The sequence below is a fragment of the Physella acuta genome, unplaced genomic scaffold (genome assembly GCF_028476545.2).
Source record: "Physella acuta isolate Inbredline_101_S28 unplaced genomic scaffold, ASM2847654v3 ptg000344l, whole genome shotgun sequence".
Taxonomy (NCBI): domain Eukaryota; kingdom Metazoa; phylum Mollusca; class Gastropoda; family Physidae; genus Physella; species Physella acuta.
Window position 1 is genome coordinate 19,124 of NW_026731863.1, and position 19,917 is coordinate 39,040.

At 38.5% G+C, this 19,917-nt stretch overlaps 1 protein-coding gene across 6 annotated transcripts in view; it reads right to left on the minus strand.

Moving 5' to 3' along the window:
• Positions 1 to 9,726: 9,726 nt before the first annotated feature.
• The window catches only part of LOC131941062 (receptor-transporting protein 3), a 51,069-nt gene continuing 40,878 nt past the window's right edge, over positions 9,727 to 19,917 (minus strand). For 5 of the 6 annotated variants that reach the window (XM_059300040.1, XM_059300041.1, XM_059300042.1 and 2 more), the window contains exons 3-5: positions 13,834 to 13,978; positions 12,796 to 12,966; positions 9,727 to 11,351 (exon numbers count right to left, since the gene is read on the minus strand). In XM_059300040.1, the coding sequence (XP_059156023.1) occupies positions 11,187 to 11,351; positions 12,796 to 12,966; positions 13,834 to 13,978 (481 nt within the window). In that variant the 3' untranslated portion in view covers positions 9,727 to 11,186. Of the gene's footprint in view, positions 11,352 to 12,795; positions 12,967 to 13,833; positions 13,979 to 15,534; positions 15,666 to 19,917 lie in introns of those variants that run through there. The other variant, XM_059300044.1, reaches the window with a different exon arrangement.

Genomic DNA, 19,917 nt, shown 5'->3' on the forward strand with positions numbered 1-19,917 from the left:
TTTCTTAAGAGGAATCGTAGAAACCAATCAGTCTTCATTCGGGCTTTGTGAAGAACTTGAAGCTGAAATTTCTGAAAACGAATTTATAAAAATTGTTTTTCAAAATCGCATCTATTCCTCCTCACGAGTTTTCCTCTTCTGAATTTTAGAATATTCATCTACTAAATTAAAAAAAAAAGAAAAATAAATCTCCCCCATTTTGAAATTATTTTTTTGGTAAAATTCATGCAACTAAAACGCAATGTCTAAACGCCGGCTGTCCAGCCTAATCTTAGAATCACACATTGAGTCGGCTCGTTAGAGTTACGGGTAATAGCACTATCTTGTTTGTTTTGTTCAGCCCGGTTCTCCCCCTTTGTCAAACCACCCCCCTTCCCACCGCCCCTAAAAAACACGCCCCCCTTTAAAAATGATATGGCAGCGGTTCCAGAAATTCGAGCGGTTCCAAACAAACCGTTTGTCTTGACGTGTGACCATTAACTGGCCTCGACATGAAATTGGCGGCGACCTGCTTTGATAGGGCATGACACCGCCCATTCATCGGGATGACGAGGTCAGGTTCCGACCCACGGAAATCGCGCTCTTTGTGATGCCAAATGGATTTTACTTCTCAACCGAAAACAAAGCCCTTTAAATTGCCTTGACCGTCCTGACTCTACGCAGCAGACGAAGAAATGGGTCCAGGCTTAAGGGTGGGGGCGAGAGGGGTGGGGGTGGGGTAGGGGGGTAGGGTGACACTGAAGCTGGAAGTTAAACTGAAGGCCCTAATTAAAAAGTGTAATCAGGGGACAGAACTGTGAAGCGACGCCCCGCAAATATTAGCACGGCAATTTTTACGGTGAACACGGGTGTTTATCGCCCTTGTGCTTCATGCGCGTGCGAGACCAAAAGTACTCACAATAAACTTTGAGGGGGGGGGGGGGGGGGAGAGAAGGATGGCGTGGGGGACTGTTTTTTTTTCCTAAGTCGCTAAATTTGAAGGCCCAATTACTTGTGCATATTTGTGGAACATTTGAATTCCGTTAGACGGGCCATGAGTTACAGCTGTTAAAGCTACCAAAAACAAACTTTGTGTTCCTCCTGTGTTTTTTTTTTCAGTGGTCATATGACCCACACCCCTAGCTACGACCCCTTGAACCCCCGATCCCCCTTACAGACCAAGAGAAAGGACTTTTAAAAAATGGCTAACAAAAATTTAATTGGTGTAAAAAATATTTTCTAAACGATCAAGTTAATTGTGATTATTGAAACTATAAAAATGAGGGGTTGTTTCGTTATGCAAGTTTCTTCATTAAGTGTTAAGGTTTCGCGTTTTAGAAATTACCTTTTTTTTTGTAGCGTGTTGTGTTATCAAATAACAACAAGAAAAATAACAGTGATTAAAAAAATCAAACATTATTGTGGACAGGAGCGCTATGGTACAACATAGAGAATTACACTTAACTAATGTCATAAGGTTATGTTAGCCTGTCGCCCCTCCTTGGACATAGACCACTGATCACAGCTTTATAAGCAGCTTTGTCCTGGGCTGGTCTCTCTAACCATTGTCATGATGAGCTCAATTAAAAACATGTTTATGTATAACTGAGGGCGTTATCGGGGTTGATTTCTGCCTTCGTTTAGCACAGGGGTCTCCAAACTACGGATGCGGCCCGCGAGGTCCTCTCATCCGGCCCGCGGATGTCCAGGGACAAATCCCTGTTTGTTGGCTGAGGGACTTTGCCCAGAAAATTCAAAACAATTTGAAAATGTAGCTTTGGGTCCGACTACTTTGCCCGCCGTGTTACAGACATTGCTGAAGATGGTGAATTTAATAAGGTAACATGGGCTCATAGACTTGCTGAAAGATACAATAACAGAATCGCGAAATTTACCATATTACGCTGTGGTAAGATGGCTAGTTATGAGAAAGTTCTGAGCAGAGTATTTAAGTTAAGAAAGGAAGACTTTCCTAATGTCAAAACTTTTGCATCAAAGTACCTTTCAAAATTTCACACTTTTTTTTTCTCCGGGGGGGGGGGGGACGGGGGACACTTAAAATGTGTATATATTTATATATATATTATATTTCATCGAGGGGGGGGGGGGGGGTAGACGTTCTTCGGGGGGGGGGGGGGAAGAGAGGCCCCGCCATCTCGAAGAGATGCCTGGATAAAACTCTGGCCCCCGAACTGATATTTTATAGTTGATGCGGCCCTCGGGCTGAAAAGTTTGGAGACCCCTGGTAGCACATGACGAATACTGTTTTTAACAATGTGTTTTTTTTTCAATTCGTGATGATTATTCAAACTGATTTGTAGGAGTTTTTAGGTTTCTGAATTACGCTTTTTAAGGGTAATCATTTTCTAAATCATCTTTAAATTCTATTTTTATCATTAGATATGATAAAATAATAAAGAAAAATGAACTTTTTTCACAGAAAAATAAATTAATAAATACATAACAAAATAGCAACAGCAAAAAATTGCAACTAATGTGTATCCAAGATCAATTATCTGAGTTTTCAAAAAAGCGTTTTCTTAAAAGATATGTTGTAAAAATGCTAAAATGTGTGCCTTGAAGAGACCCGCACGCAAAAACCCTAGGCCCGTAACAAGACATTTTGGCAGTAAATTGACAGCCGCCCTGGCCAGTTCACGAACCCAAACGACGGTCTTTGTGGTGTTGCCAAATTGGCGTTGGTGTTCGGTCGAATTCACATCAATTCGGATGTGATTCAACTTGAGAAAATCATTGGGCAGACGGCCATAGCAATTTCACAGGGAAAGAAAAGGGAAAAATGAAGGACTAATTATTTCATTGATTCGTTTGGTGGGAGGCATTGAGTTTCTGGATTACGGGAAAACACATTGCAATACTAAATTACACAATTTTGTTGAACTTCTAAAACAATATAATTTACCCTGTCTTGCCTGTGTTCTTGAGTTCACCCAGCTCTAATGGGTACCTGACTCACGTTAGCGAAAGTAAAGGCGGCTAGGCATAGTGCTGACTATACTGGCTTTTTATAGGCCGAGGTCACTGAAAACAGTTTTATAAGTCTTATAAATATAACCAAGTTTTCATGTCCTAACGGCCTAAATTAAACCTGGACAAAGTATCTTTTCATTAAACATAAGCTGAACCAAGTATTATGTGGCCATACAATAATTTTATTTTTATTAAGAATACATTTTATGCGAATAATAATGAAACGCTGCGGTAGGTTACAGAAAATACACTAATACAGTACTTTTACATGTTTTTGTTATTGTTGGAATATTTATTTTTTTTGTTGCTCTTTTTCGGGTGAATAGAAGTAAGCTATTTCTCATGAACTGTTAAAAGTTTTGTAAGGGAAATAGCTTTTGCTTAATATTACATTTGCATTAATCAAAACAGTTTTTTGATATGCAATATAGTAAATCTATACATGTAAATGTTTTAGTTGTAATAAATAACGGTTTTAAAACTACAATATTAAGGTATGTATCTTGTCTATTATTACGATTTACTATTTAAGAAATGTTTGTTTTCAAAAGCTATTTTTATTAAACTGTCTAGATGACATTATTAGGCAATAAAAATGTTATATTGCTAATCTGTTCACTGCCTATTATATCATCTTTTCTAAATTTTTTATAAGGAACATTTTTAAAAAAACCTTTTAAATACATGTGTCCTTGCTTTTAAAAAAAAATTAAATCGAGCATTCAAAGCCGACAGTTGTAGCCAATATTTAGTTAATTTCTTGGTACAGATCTTTTTTGCTTCTCTATGTCTTTAAGCAATTTTTTTTATAATAATTTCTTTCATTGACTTTTGTCTCTAATACGGGAATTGACGTGCAAAATAAAAATAACCTTCCAATTTATTTGTTTGCTTTAAATTATTCCATTTAAAGTCTTAGCTTAACCCCTATTATTAGCCCACACCTCCCCTAGCAAAAGTCAACACCTCCCATAGCACGTCCAAACCTCCCCTAGCACTAGCCCACACCTCCAATAGCATTAGCCCACACCTCCCCTACCACTAGTCTACACCTCCCCTAGCACTAGTCCACACCTCCCCTAGCACTAGCCCACACCTCCCATAGCACTAGCTCACACCTCCCCTAGCACTAGCCCACACCTCCCCTAGCACTAGTCCCCACCTCCAACACTAGACCACACCTCCCCTAGCACTAGACCACACCTCCCCTAGCACTAGTCCACACCTCCCCTAGCACTAGCCCACACCTACCATAGCACTAGCTCACACCTCCCCTAGCACTAGCCCACACCTCCCCTAGCACTAGTCCACACCTCCCCTAGCACTAGACCACACCGCCCCTAGTACTAGACCACACCTCCCCTAGCACTAGACCACACCTCCCCTAGCACTAGACCACACCTCCCCTAGCACTAGACCACACCTCCCCTAGCACTAGTCCACACCTCCCCTAGTACTATACCAAGCCCCCTCCCCCCCCCCCATAGTCCAAGCCTCCCCCAGCATAAGTCCATACCTCCCATAGCTTTAGTCTACACCTTCTCTAATCAATTAAGACACTCTATTTAGAAAGTTCTGCTCCAGGTCAAGATTAACGGAGTTACGCTTCTTGCTCTTGGTTAATTTTACAGAGTTCCCTGCTAAATATTTTGGTAGCTAACTCAGAAAAACAAAAACTAATTATTTACAGTTATTCAGCAATTTTTTTTAGAAAATAATCAATTGTTAAAAACAATTTTATTCAAGAAAAATTAAACAAAGCTAAGAATTATATATGTTTTAACCCATATATTAAATCAGAAATTCATCGAATCATCGAAAACACGAGTAAAGGGAAACTACCAATATATTTTAAAAAGAAAACAATTGCACAAATGTTCTTTCCCCTTAATAAATTATGCGCTATGCACCGCGAAACATGAAACTTATAAAAAGTGAATTTCAACGGCATGGGTACATTAAAGGAATTTAGTTCTTGTAAAGTCAGAACAGTTAGAGTCAGAGCGGATCCGCGGACATGTTGCGATGAAGTAAAAATTCATGTTAAATATTGTTAATTTATTTAGGGTTCAAACCCTTATGTATAATTAGTCATCAACCCGTACTTAATTCAAAGTTTAAGATTCAGATTTAGTAAAGTAAAAATGTTCTCTTTAGACCTAGCGTTCCATTGGGAGTAGGTGGAGTAGAGTTCATGTTTCTTGATCTCGGCATATCAAGAAATCGAGGGGTTAGTGCTTTGCTCTGACGCTTTTTTCCACCAACGTAAGTCAGTTACCTATTAGAGCTGGGTAAACTCAGGGTGGTCTTACACAAGTGATCCGAACTCGAGACCTTCGGGTCAACAGCTAAACGCTAAGAATCAGATAAACTCTACTTTGTCTGCTACACAGGCTGCCAGATCAGAAAGGTGTAAATACTTTAAAATCTGGCTATGCTTGTTTAGTCTACATTGTCAAAATATGTTTTTGAAAGTTATTTTAAAAACTTTTTTTTTACCATGTCTGTCCTATGATAAGGTACATTATGTGCTTCTAATTTGTCGTTTATACATTTTGTGCATTTGAAACTTTATTATTTGTAATATTTCAAATTGTATTTGCTATTTAGCTCGATTTTTTAAAAAAATATGTATTCTATTAAATGATTTCAGTTTCAAATTTATTTATTAATAGTATATTTATTGTTATTTAATATTTTTTTAAAAATTAAACACAAATGAAAACTTAAAGCTAATTTGGATATGATGAGATAATAGCGTTAGGGATACTGGTAGAAACACGCGTCGGGAAAGATTCTTAAGGAAAGACATTTAAAACCCGCTGGTCAGCAGATGATAATATAATTAGACTAAAATAATATAACCAGGAGAGTACACATAAGAGCCCAAACAACCACTTGTAGTTCTGGAAACCATTTGAAATAGCTAAACAGTTTGAAACAGTTCATTTTACACCATTCTCTAGCTAATTCTTGCACTATTCTCTAGCTAATTCTTGCGACATTCTCCATCTAATTCTTGCACCATTCTCCAGCTAATTCTTGCACCATTCTCTAGCTAATTCTTGCACCATTCTCTAGCTAACTCTTGCACCATACTCCAGCTAATTCTTGCACCATTTTCCAGCTAATTCTTGCACCATTCTCTAGCTAATTCTTGCACCATGCTCCAGCTAATTCTTGCACTATTCTCTAGGTAATTCTTGCACTTCAGGTAATTTTTGTACCAAGCAAAACAAGTATTTACTTGATTGGTTGTTTTAAATATATTTTATCAAACATCAAAACACTTAAACTCACATAATAAACGAAACAAATAGCTAAAAATATTTACACAATTTTATTAAGTTATGCACAAATTTATGTTGGGGAAAAAATAAAATTACAACATTCAGTAATAAGATAAATCAAAATTAGAAAGGCAAAAAAAAAAGTTAAATTGAACTAAATTTAAAACCTTGAAATATTTTTTCTAACTAAACATGTATACTCCGGGATTCGGTAACCAGTAAGGATAATAATGTCTTAAGACGTATGGCGAATTCGATTTTAAAAAACCAGTTTGAACATGAGAATTTTGTCAAATTTAGTTTTTATTAACCAACTGCCAATTTAACATAATTGATAAGTATCCAAATTTAGAAACTATGAATTTATGTATAGAGGTAACTTAAAAAAATTTAAAAAAAAAACGGAGGAAGGGTGCAAAGAGGTATTGCATGCAGTCAACAAAAAAATTCAACTAAAATTGCAGGGGAAATATGCAAGATTATCAAAAAGGCAAAAAAAGTGTTTTTACACAGAGGTAAAAAGAAAATATTGAAAACACAATGAAAAACCAAATTTCATGCAGGCTAATGGGGAATTATGGCCTAAACATTGTTTATTTATCCACATAGAATTGTTTTTAATGTTACACTTTTGCGGCATTGTATTAATTTAATTGATTTTCATAAATACATTATCTTTATTTATACATAAATCTAAACTACTTTCGATTTTTATCTTGAAAAAAAACCTAAAACTAAAATAAACATTTAATAAACATCAGCATTATGTGAATGGGTTGAATTTTTTAGACATATTAAATTGTATTGCATAAATACAAATTCATTTAATACTTTAATATTTTATCCCTAAATATTTCGTTACATTCTAATAAAACTTTCAGTTGCTTTGATTCTCATCTGAGATATGAGATTTAAAGATTAATATCTAAAACATATCTATTTCTTTAAAAAATTCGTTAATTTATAAAAGTGGATAAATTTTAAACCTTTATTTTAAGTATATTTTCAATAATAAACTTTAACTACGAAATTTAAAAATAATATAAAAAAAGCTAAAAATTATATAAAACATTTTATGACTGATAATGAACACCAGGGTTTAAATAATGGAGTTGCCAGATCAAATGTTTGAAGTTGTGTTGTTTTTTATTTCCCCATATGTATAATCAAAAAGAATTGTGGCAGTATGAAGTGACGAAACTTAAAATGATTTTAAAGCTTATAAGTATACTTTAGAAATAATATAGTATAATGAACACATCTAATAGACTATTTAGGTGGTATAAATCCTCTCTCTAGCTAGACTGGGCATTGTTAAGTGTACCATATTATGGTGCACAACAACAAATAACTCAAACTACTGTTTTGGTAATTAGACTAACAATCTAAACAGCACAACTGGAATGCGGAAAACATTATTTTTAAAAAAAAAAAATTTTTAAATCTCAAATAGAAACGATAAAATATAATTGATTAAGTTTTCAATATTATTTGCCTAGATTTTGAACATTTTTCAAAAAATAATGTTAAAAATTCTGAATTGTTAATTTATATATTGAAGATTAAATCCATGGATCTACAAAGTATTTTTAATTTTCGAAAGCTTTTATTTCCATATTTGTTGAAAAATTTAAAATAACTCCCAAAAAGTTATGACGAGTAGACATCAAACTAAAGCTATTAAATAAATATAATATTAATTTAAACAATTCGAATCTATTTTGTAGTTAAAGAAACACTGACATTGAGTGGTTAGAAAACTTCAAACAAAAAGATGTCGATTATCAAATTGGCAATATTGGATACATAAAATATTAAGCTTTAAAATTTGGAAACGGAACAAATAACTTTAAAAGCAAAAAAAAAATATATATATATTAAAAATAATGAAGAAGCCTTTTATATCTCCCAAAAACGACGTTATCCTTTATTTTATGATATTAGTATCTCAGTTAAGTTTTAAACTAACATTTAAATAAAATATTTATTTCTGTAATTTTGTTTCGAACTGTTTTAATAACTCATAGTAATACCATAGTGCTTTTATTTAGCAGAATCAGTGCTTAAAGTGAAAGATGCATGCAGTGGTGAGTGCAGAGTACGTTAAAAAATAAATACATTACAACATGTTACAATTATTTCAAATTTAGAACAATTATTTTGTCTCAATAGAATTGACAAATAAAAATTTCCCTATTTCATTTAATAAAGCGCTCTATGCTTTATTGAATTTGAAAGCTTAATAGTAATTGTGAGTAAATAGCTTATTGATTAATTATGTCTTGAAATTAAAAGTTTCATAGTAAAAAAAATTCAAATTTAAAATATTATTCTGAAATCGCCTATACACTCACTACAGTAATAGCTTCTTAGACATAAGAGGAGTGAAAATAATAACAGACCATTGGTCTAAGGTTTATAAATAATTTCAAAAGCATTAAATAAAATATTTTTAATAATATAATATACAAATTATATATTAGTTTTTTTGCTTACATTATCACGTAGTATTTGTCGATGAGCATTTGAAAAGAAAGAACATATACAGCAGGAGAGATTATGTAAGTGAAAAATTCGTCCCGGGGGGGGGGGAGGGGTAGGTATCAGGGGTCTGGCCTGGCTACACACTAGTAGTGAATGAAACTCAGAGCCCACTTGATTTTTACAAAAACTGGTATTAATGCAGTTATGTCCCTTTGCCTAAATATGTCGTAAAAAAAATCTCGAATTAAGAACTTATGATCAAGTAACAGGAAATTTGCATTAACAATTGGAATTGTAAAAATTAATTAAAAGTATTAAAATTCAGTGTAATTTTGTGATTGGTATTTGAACAAATGCAAATGCAAAATGCTGATGCTAATTGCTAATCATGAACACAAAAAGTGGTCCCAAATTTTTAGTATGAATGTTTTAAAGTGGAATGAAATAGGTTTTCAAATAGTATTCGCAGGTGCATCTTTGTATTAATGATTTAAAATACGTCGATAGAGTAACATAAGTTTAAAAAAATATTTTAAATTTTCAATTTATGAAGAAATCTTCGTAATTAAAATCAATTGTATTATGGTTATTAAAAGAAATTGAATTGTGAGAAAACATAATTTGAAACATTTAGGAAAAAAAATTATTCAACCTTGTTAGTGTTTAACAGAAATGACATTTAAAAAACAATTGTAATGAATAAAGAATTGTTAAAAAATTACAATATACATATTACATAGTTCATTATTAAGGCTATCATAATTTCACAATAAATTATAAAAACTATATGGTATTTGGTGTTATTTTAATATTTATACAGCTAACTAAAATCTTAGGGCATACACCATTGAAGGCACTGAGAATAATATATATATATATATATATATATATATATATATATATATATATATATATATATATATATATATATATCATATATATATATATATATATATATATATATATATATATATATATATATATATATATATATATATATATATATATATAAAGGCACTACATTTCGTACTTAATTTTCTACAAGTTTTAAGGCCTCTGTTTGTTTGCTAAAAGATTAACGTTTAAGAAAATGAAATAGAAAAAACAACTTTAAGAAGATTAAGTGCAAAGAGTGCATTCAGCTGAGCAATTCCTCGTTTAGCTGTTGCGAAGTGCAAAAGTGTCTCACAAGCGGGGAGTACAATTTTAAAAAGTGAATGAAAGAAAATGAAAGGCCGAGTGAGCCGAAGAGAAAATATATTTACACAATTGGCTTCATCCAGAGTAAACATTGAAAAATTTACGGCATGACTTAGTAGTTTAAACTTAATTATCTAAGTATTTTAATCTATATTTTTGCTAAATCTTAAGAATACTCGAAAATATTAATGTTAATGTATACAATTTTTTTAAAAAAATGTTATTCTATGTTTACAAATCTAGTCCTAACTACCGATTTTGTATGTTTAAAATTACATTGATATTTTTTAACTATAGTGCCAATGTTATACAATGGTGATTTTGACTTCATATGCTCAGTGGATATTTTTCAAAGCCGATGTACAATTTCATTAATTATAAGGAAACAATTAATTAAAACAAATTTCTTTTTGAGGATTTTTGTAAAAAAGAAAACGGAAATTTAAAATGGTGAAAACATTAAAGACACATATGTAAAGTAATTGTATGTAAATATAGTATGTTATATATGTATATTTTTTACAAAATAGTTTATTTAAGATGTAAGCTTTCGCTAGCTGTAGGATTAGGATTTAAATTAACGAGACAGCCTCAATTACAGCAGCCAAAGCTTAAAAGCAGCTTAATTAATTAATTACATAATTGGTACACAGTATATCCACCACAACCTTAAAAAATACAAACGCGAAAAAAAATTAAAAAATATACAGCTAAAAAAATCATTCAGTTGTGTTTGACGTTTAAAATAACAACACCATCCTTCTTTACCGACGCAAATCTTTCTTTAACATTGGTAGGTTTAAATACTGATATGAAGGGGAAACAACTTTAATTTAATGCTGACACAACCAATAAATACAGCCATCCAACCAGCCCTATTTGAAGCAGAACTTCTCAACTCTAAATCATTCCAGAACACACCTCATTCCATAATATTTTTTTTTACATTTTACATTTTATTTTAATGATTAAAATAATAAATTACATAGCTGTTAATAAAAGTAAAGCACAATTTTAATATTTAATTTCACATTATAAAAATATGGGTTGATACCACGTTAATTTATGTTAAAAATTGGTTTCAACGCATACATGAAAAAAATAAAAAAATAAAACAACAATGGAGTCCGAAATCACTGCTGATTGGCTGATATTTTTAACTCAACCATGCTTGACCGCGTTACGTCCGTACACCTCTCGCTCACCCCAGAAGCTGGACAGACAAAAGGTCACGGGGTCAGGTCACGAGAAGGACCACTCCTCCTTACAAAGACCCTCCTTACAGGCCTGACAAAGCTCGGCGTTGTGCTGGTTCCTGGGCTTCCCCTGGCGTCTGTCGATCCTCAGTGGGGGGCGCACAAACCCATAGTAGATCTGGCCAACACGGTTGTAAACATTGCCGATGACCTGTTGGTAGGCAAATTAATACAAGTTGTATATACATATTGAATACATACGTTTTACATGAATATAGAATATATGAGAGGAGTTGCATGCAGAGGCGTAGCGACCCATCCCGGCGCACGGGGACAAACTTTCGATTTGCACCCCCCTTCGAACTTTTCATTTGCACCCCCCTCCTCAAACTTTCGATTTGCACCCCCCCCCCCTCGAACTTTTCCTTTTCACCCCCCCCCCCCCTCAAACTTTCGTTCTGCACCCCCCTCGAACTTTTCATTTGCACCCCCCTCAAACTTTCAATTTGGCGCCCCCCTAAGGTCGGCGCCCGGAAACATATGCCCCCCCCCGCCCTCCCCCTTGCTACGCCTCTGGTTGCATGTTAATATTGAATACGTACATTTTACATGTAAAAAAATATTTAAGAAAAGACTTAGATTCACTAGCTCATATAGAAGAGTACCCATGACTCATCTCTTTTCAATGTTTAGTAAATTGAATCAACTTTTCGAACGTGATGGCTCATGGGGCAAGTAAAGTAGAGTTCACCTGTTTCTGTGACCTCGGCATATGAAGGGATAGTGTGGTCAGTACTATGCCCAACCGCTTTTACTTTTTGTAACGTGAGTTATGTACCGATATTATGTACCACACCACAACGGCCGACAAACCACCCTAAGCAAAGACATACCTTGACCCCTGACAGGAAATTATATCTTGACCCCAATAACCTGTTAAAAACCTATCCGACCTCACAAAAGACCTACCCTAACCCCCACCATCCCCCACCCACAAAAGACCTACCTTAACCCCACCCTTCCTCACCCACAAAAGACATATCCTATACCCACCCTGCCCCCACCCACAAAAGACATATCCTATACCCACCCTCCCCCACCCACAAAAGACCTACCCTAACCCCCACCCTCCCCCACCCACAAAAGACATATCCTATACCCACCCTCCCCCACCCACAAAAGACCTACCCTAACCCCCCTCCCCTACCCCCCACCCCCACCCCCACGAGACCTACCTTAACCACCTCCTCTGGGTACCACATGGCATGCTCGTAGCTTCCATTCTTACACTTCTGGCACTGCTGACCGTACAGTCTGAGCCTACCCTAACCCCCCTCCCCTACCCCTACCCCCCCCCCACCCCCCACCCCACCCCCAGAAGACCTACCTTGACCACCTCCTCTGGGTACCACATGGCATGCTCGTAGCTTCCATTCTTACACTTCTGGCACTGCTGACCGTACAGTCTGAGCCTACCCTACCCTAACCCCACCCCCCCCCCCACCCCCCACCCCACCCCCAGAAGACCTACCTTAACCACCTCCTCTGGGTACCACATGGCATGCTCGTAGCTTCCGTTCTTACACTTCTGGCACTGCTGACCGTACAGTCTGAGCCTACCCCACCCCCCCCCCCCCCCACCCCACAAGACCTACCTTGACCACCTCCTCTGGGTACCACATGGCGTGCTCGTAGCTTCCATTCTTACACTTCTGGCACTGCTGGCCGTACAGCTTGAACATCACGTAGCCGGCATTTCCCGGCTGGGTGAGCTGGAACCAGAAAATGACCCGGCCTTTCATGGAGGTCCAGCCGTGACCACATTCCTGGAAATTAATCAACTCATTAAAACATGTATATGCATAGTTTTAGTTTTCAGGTTTTAACTTGCTCAAAGTTCAAAGAAAGAGTTAGTATTTGCTTACGCCAAAAGTTTAGGATAGGTTTTATATTTATTAAAGACCTTCAGTCTGAAAGGATAAGTTACTTCTTGTGTCCCACCTCCCCCCCTTCCCCCGACAGTAGTGTTTCTTTCTCTTCGCGAGGAGGGGGTATCGCCCGTCTACCGCACCCCACCCCCCTCCAACGTAAGAAATAAATTTTATTTAGAAAATAAATACTTTTACCAGTATTCGCCTCCCTCTTCCCACCGGAAAATTTAGTGCGCCCCCTATAAGTTTCAAATGTCTGAAAGAAACATTGCCCCTTAGCCAACATGTTACATATCCAACCATTTACCCAAATAATTACACGTCTAAACTTCAAAGCCAACGTTCCACAAGCTTCATAGAAAAGCCAACAACCTAAAAGTTACATAGATCCCCTCTACACCTATAATATTACTCAATCGCCTCATGTATCCCTGAAGGTAACTAGTCGCCATAGTATTTTATACAAAATTTGGCACCCAAATAGTCAGACGCCCATACACCTATAACATTAACAGGCGCTCCTAACACATAGGCCATAAGGAGTCGCATAAACCTCTGTAGCCAAACTAGGCGCCCGATCAACCAGTTAGTGTAGAGGACACTCCCACATAGGCTAAACCCCAACCACCTTCCCACAACCCAATAGGACATCCCACATAGGCTAAGACCCAACCACCTTCTCACAACCCAACCCTTCCCTCTTTAATTTACACGTGTAACACAGTGTAACAATACAAGGAGGACCCAGTAGACTGTACTCACCTGACATGAGAACCTGACCTTGGCGCTGTCCTTGAAGACGCGCCATCTGTCGGTGGGTGGGTAGAAGGTGGGCACAAGGAACCAGGAGTGGGGGTAGTACTGGTTGAAGAGGCGGTCAAACTCCCCATGCCAGACCAGTTCCATCCTGCAATAGAAGGACACACCTGTTACTACACACATGTTACTACACACCTGGTGATACACACCTGGTGATACACACCTGGTGATACACATGTTTTACACACCTGGAGATACACACCTCGTGATACACACCTGGTGATACACACCTGGTGATACACACCTGGTGTTACACACCTGGTGTTACACACCTGGTGATACACACCTGGTCATACACACCTGATGATACACACCTGGTGATACACAACTGGTGTTAGACACCTGGTAATACACACCTGGTGATACGCACCTGGTGATACACACCTGGGGATGCACACCTGGTGATACGCACCTATTCCTACACACCTGATGATACACACCTGGTGATACACAACTGGTGTTAGACACCTAGTGATACACACCTGGTGATACACACCTGGTGATACACACCTGTTACTAAACACCTGGTGATACACACCTGGTGATACACACCTGGGGATGCACACCTGGTGATACGCACCTATTCCTACACACCTGATGATACACACCTGGTGATACACAACTGGTGTTAGACACCTAGTGATACACACCTGGTGATACACACCTGGTGATACACCTGGTGATACACACCTGGTGATACACACCTGTTACTAAACACCTGGTGATACACACCTGGTGTTAGACACCTGGTGTTAGACACCTGGTGATACACACCTGGTGATACACACCTGGTGATACACACCTGGTGATACACCTGGTGATACACACCTGGTGATACACACCTGTTACTAAACACCTGGTGATACACACCTGGTGTTAGACACCTGGTGTTAGACACCTGGTGATACACACCTGGTGATACACAACTGGTGATGCACACCTGGTGATACACACCTGGGGATGCACACCTGGTGATACACACCTGGTGATGCACACCTGGTGATACACACCTGGTGTTAGACACCTAGTGATACACACAAGGCGATACACACCTGGTGATACACACCTGGCGATACACACCTGGCGATACACACCTGGTGATACACACCTGGTGATACATACCTGGTGATACACACCTGGTGATACACACCTGGTGATACACACCTGGTGATACACACCTGGTCATACACACCTGGTCATACACACCTGGTGTTACACATCAAATCCTACACATGTTTTACAACACGTCTGTAACTCAATATAGGTATAACACACCTATTACAACACAACTGCTAATATACATGTACTATTACATAATATATAACATATTAGTCATCATAAAGTCTGCATTTATTGTTCGATAAAATAAAATCGGTTTACTAACTGCAACACAAATTAATAAAATCTAATTTTAAAAAAGAATTATGCATATATTAGGTTAAAAGAAATAAAGCAAAAAAGTTAAGCGTAGTGATGTCAGTTGTGTTAGCATTGATGATTATAACCATGAAAATGAAAGATTTTTAAAATTTGTAATGCATTTAGTTGTGACTGTGTACTCGTTTTATTGTGAAAGTAAATACAGCTAAAGAGGTAAAACAAATTTCTAAAATAATTCCGAAACAAAAAAAACATGTACTCAACATTAGCATGTATACGGAGTTGGTGGGGGTGATGGGGGACGGGGACCGCTGGAGGGCGTCCAGGGCGGCCGCCACCCGCGGGTGGACGGGCTTAGAGATGACCAACATGTCGACAGTAGCCAGTTTGGGATAGTGGCGATTTGACCTTGGCCTAGTGGCGATTTGACTTTGGCCTAATGGCGATTTGATCTTGACTAGTGGCGATTTGACCTTGGCCTAGTGGCGATTTTGTCTTGACTAGTGGCGATTTGACCTTGGTCTAATGGCGATTTGACCACAGTAATATCCTCCCCACGAACCAATTCACTGATGTCTTCTATAAAATACTAAAACACAAACTTTCCAAAACGAAAACTTTCGAAAACGAAAAAAAAAAGGTTTTTTTTAATATCAAATATCGTTAGCTTACAAACACAATTGTATTTTTTTTATTAATTTTTTCCAATGAATGTTGTTTTTTTTTTAATTAAAAAAGATATTAAATAGTCAACGCAGAATAATACACCACACAACAATATTTTCTTTAATTAATGAATCTGTTGGTGAATCCAAAAAATTATCCTTTATTTCCTAAGGTTAACGACGAGATGATAACGCTGCAATTAAAGTCGAATAACTTCAATGGACAACTTTTTATATAAATAATAAAAGTCATTCATAACAACTTGCTGTGCGGCCAAAATTATCTAACAGGATTTGACTCATTGAATTTTATTCGATATATTGTTTCATAGATTACGATTACAGTACAAATGTATAGAATATTTGTACTCGTCAAAAAGTAATCGTTTGGATGTTAACCACATGTCAATACATTAACGATCATTAATCTTTGATAATGTCAACACAATTTAGAATCGTCTCCCCTTGTCGCATAGCTGGAATATTTAAAATAGGGCTAAGGCTGTGTATACACGATCATGGCGTGGATTTTATTTTAATATTTAATTTTTGTTCCCCACTTTTAACTTCCTAAGAATTTAAGTTCAAGTCATATCTTTTAGAGCTAGCATTTTTCTTACACATGTCATATAAGGCTAGCTAAAGCAGCTATAATTTCAAGTTTTGGCATTTAAAAAAAAATAACATAGGTGTATCTCCTGGTCGAGGGGTGTGAGGGAAAGAGGGTAGCGAATGGAATAGATGCGGCGATTTTTATAAAATAATATGTATAGTTAAGTATCGGCGGTGTGCATGGGGACTGGGTAAAAGGGATGGGGGCTGATGGCATACAGTATATAGATGTATGTATTTATTTATATATACGACCCGAAATCAGGGAGAACCTATGATGCAATCTCTCAACAAAGTGATCACAGTCGCGCCGTGTGAACACAGACTTAGAGAATCTAATACCTCTCAATGGTAACGTGGAGGTAGCTTACATCGACACGACATCCACCGTCGACGCTATTTAAAAAAAAAAAAAAAAAACAACACACTGTCGATGGATGTAATTAAATCAAGTATTTACAAGCTAGAGATTAAAAACATTAAACAGTTTGGTTAATTAATGATAGTAAGATGCATTTTGGCTCAACGATTTGAATATATGCACAGATAAGAAAGATTATGTTGAACGGGGGAGGTAATTAGTGGAGGAATGCAGTGAATATGAGGGTGAACATTGTACTTTAGTAGCTTAATTTAATCGGTGATTTGTTGAATGATAGGGGCGTTCAGCATCATGTTTTCCCGTTTGTACCCAAGACACATGGGACAGATGAAGTAGAGTTCATTTGTTTCAATGACATCGACATACAAGTTAGGTACCCATCAGAGCTGGGTGGGCTCAGGGACGTTCTACTGATTTGAACCCGGCTTCGAACTCGAGACTGTCGGGTTAGCAGTCTATATCTCTACTGCTAGGCCACGCAATTCCTTAGGGGCGTTAGATAGATGAAAAATACGACCGATTTCTGTTTAAAGAAATTATAGAAAAGTTTCAACAACTGGATCCCACCAAATGTTCGAAAATCATCGTCAGTCTTTTGAAGAGAAATTATAGGCGAGTGTGATATTAATTGCGATTTTTAACTTTTAAAATGTATTTTTGCTACGATATGTTGCTGTCGGGGGAAAGGGGCTGGGGGGGGGGGGGTCGAAATGGGGTTGAATCGGGATAAGGGTGGGGAAGAGGTATGAATATTAAGCAAGAGAGTGGGAAAAAGAAGTTATAAACACAAATTCTTTGTACATCGACTCTGATAATGATGGATAGGGTCAAAGTACATTTGAATGAGATACTGAATTACTGCGATTTAGATCAAATGTTTTCGAATTTCAAGTCGCGGTTGCTTCCCCTGTGTGTCAAACGCGGTTGCACCCCTTGTTGAAAGAATTGTTTTGTTTTAAACGTGTGTTAAGTGATTTATGCCCATTGGCGACGGCTGAGCATGCGTGGGAAAATAGGGGCTAGACAGTCAGTGTGGGTCCAGGCTGGTGTGTGGGGAGTGTGTGGTGTGGGGAGTGTGGGGAGTGTGTGGTGTGGGGAGTGTGTGGTGTGGGGAAGAGTGTGGTGTGGGGGAGTGTGTGGAGTGTGGAGTGTGTGGTGTAGGGGAGTGTGTGGTGTTTGGTGTGGGGAAGTGTGTGGTGTGGGGTAGTTTGTAGTGTGGGGAGTGTGTGGTGTGGGGAAGTGTGTGGTGTGGGGGAGTGTGTGGAGTGTGGAGTGTGTGGTGTAGGGGAGTGTGTGGTGTTTCGTGTGGGGAAGTGTGTGGTGTGGGGTAGTTTGTAGTGTGGGGAGTGTGTGGTGTGGGGAAGTGTGTGGTGTGTGGTGTGGGGGAGTGTGTGGTGTTTGGTGTGGGGAAGTGTGTGGTGTGGGGTAGTTTGTAGTGTGGGGAGTGTGTGGTGTGGGGAAGTGTGTGGTGTGGGGGAGTGTGTGGAGTGTGGAGTGTGTGGTGTAGGGGAGTGTGTGTTGTGGGGAATGTGTGGTGTGGGGGAGCGTGTGGTGTGGGGAATGTGTGGTGTGGGGGAGTGTGTGGTGTGGGGGAGTGTGTGGTGTGTTGTGTGGGGAAGTGTGTGGTGTGGGAGAGTGTGTGGTGTGGGGAGTGTGTGGTATGGGAAGTGTGTGGTGTGGGGAGTGTGGGGGAGTGTGTGGTGTGGTGAGTGTGGGGAGTGTGTGGTGTGGGAGAGTGTGTGGTGTGGGGAGTGTGTGGTATGGGAAGTGTGTGGTGTGGGGAGTGTGTGGTGTGGTGAGTGTGGGGAGTGTGTGGTGTGGGGGAGTGTGTGGTGTTTGGTGTGGGGAAGTAAGTGTGTGGTGTGGGGTAGTTTGTAGTGTGGGGAGTGTGTGGTGTGGGGAAGTGTGTGGTGTGGGGGAGTGTGTGGTGTGTTGTGTGGGGAAGTGTGTGGTGTGGGGGAGTGTGTGGTGTGGGGAGTGTGTGGTATGGGAAGTGTGTGGTGTGGGGAGTGTGGGGGAGTGTGTGGTGTGGGGAGTGTGGAGAGTGTGTGGTGTGGGGGAGTATGTGGTGTTTGGTGTGGGGAAGTGTGTGGTGTGGGGTAGTTTGTAGTGTGGGGAGTATGTGGTGTGAGGAGTGTGTGTTAAACGGGGAATGTGTGGTGTGGGGAGTGTGTGGTGTGGGGGAATGTGTGGTGTGGGGAGTGTGTGTTGTGGGGGAATGTGTGGTGTGGGGAGTGTGTGGTGTGGGGAGTGTGTGGTGTGTGGATTGAGTGGTGTGAGGGAGTGTGTGATGTGGGGGAGTGTGTGGTGTGGGGAGTGGGGAGTGTGTGGTGTGGGGGGAATGTGTGGTGTGGGGAGTGGGGAGTGTGTGGTGTGGGGGGAATGTGTTGTGTGGGGAGTGTGTGGTGAAAGGGTTTGTGTGTGTATGCTTGTGTCTGTATCATAGTGTTCCTTAAGTTGGTGTTAAGCAAGAGTATGTGTACGTGCATGTTTGTTGTTATGTACGCGTGTGAATATTGTGTGAGCGTGTCAATATATGTGAATATTGTGAGAGCGTGTCAATATATGTGCATGTGTGTGTGTGCTTTGTTTGTGAATGGGTGTATTTTGTCTGATTTTTTTGTGTGAATGTGTGCATGTGTGTGCCGTATGTGTTAAGCTTTTCTGAATGCTAGTCCGTGTTTGTACGCGTTTTATACGGACTTAAAAATGTTCGAGTTAACAGCCAGCTGTTTGATTAACCTAGCGATGACAGATGAATAGGTTGAGACTAAAAAGGTGATGGTTTTTAAAATGAATGCTATTGATACAGGTGCTAAAAATTATCGCAGTCCAGTGGCGTCGCTAGTGCGGGTGTTACCTGGGGCGGTCCGCACCCCAGTAGACTTAAAATTCTATTGAAAGAAAACACATAGGGGAGCTTAATGGCGGTTATGATATAGGCTATAGCAGATGTTCCCGAACAATTTTTTCACTACACCACCCCAT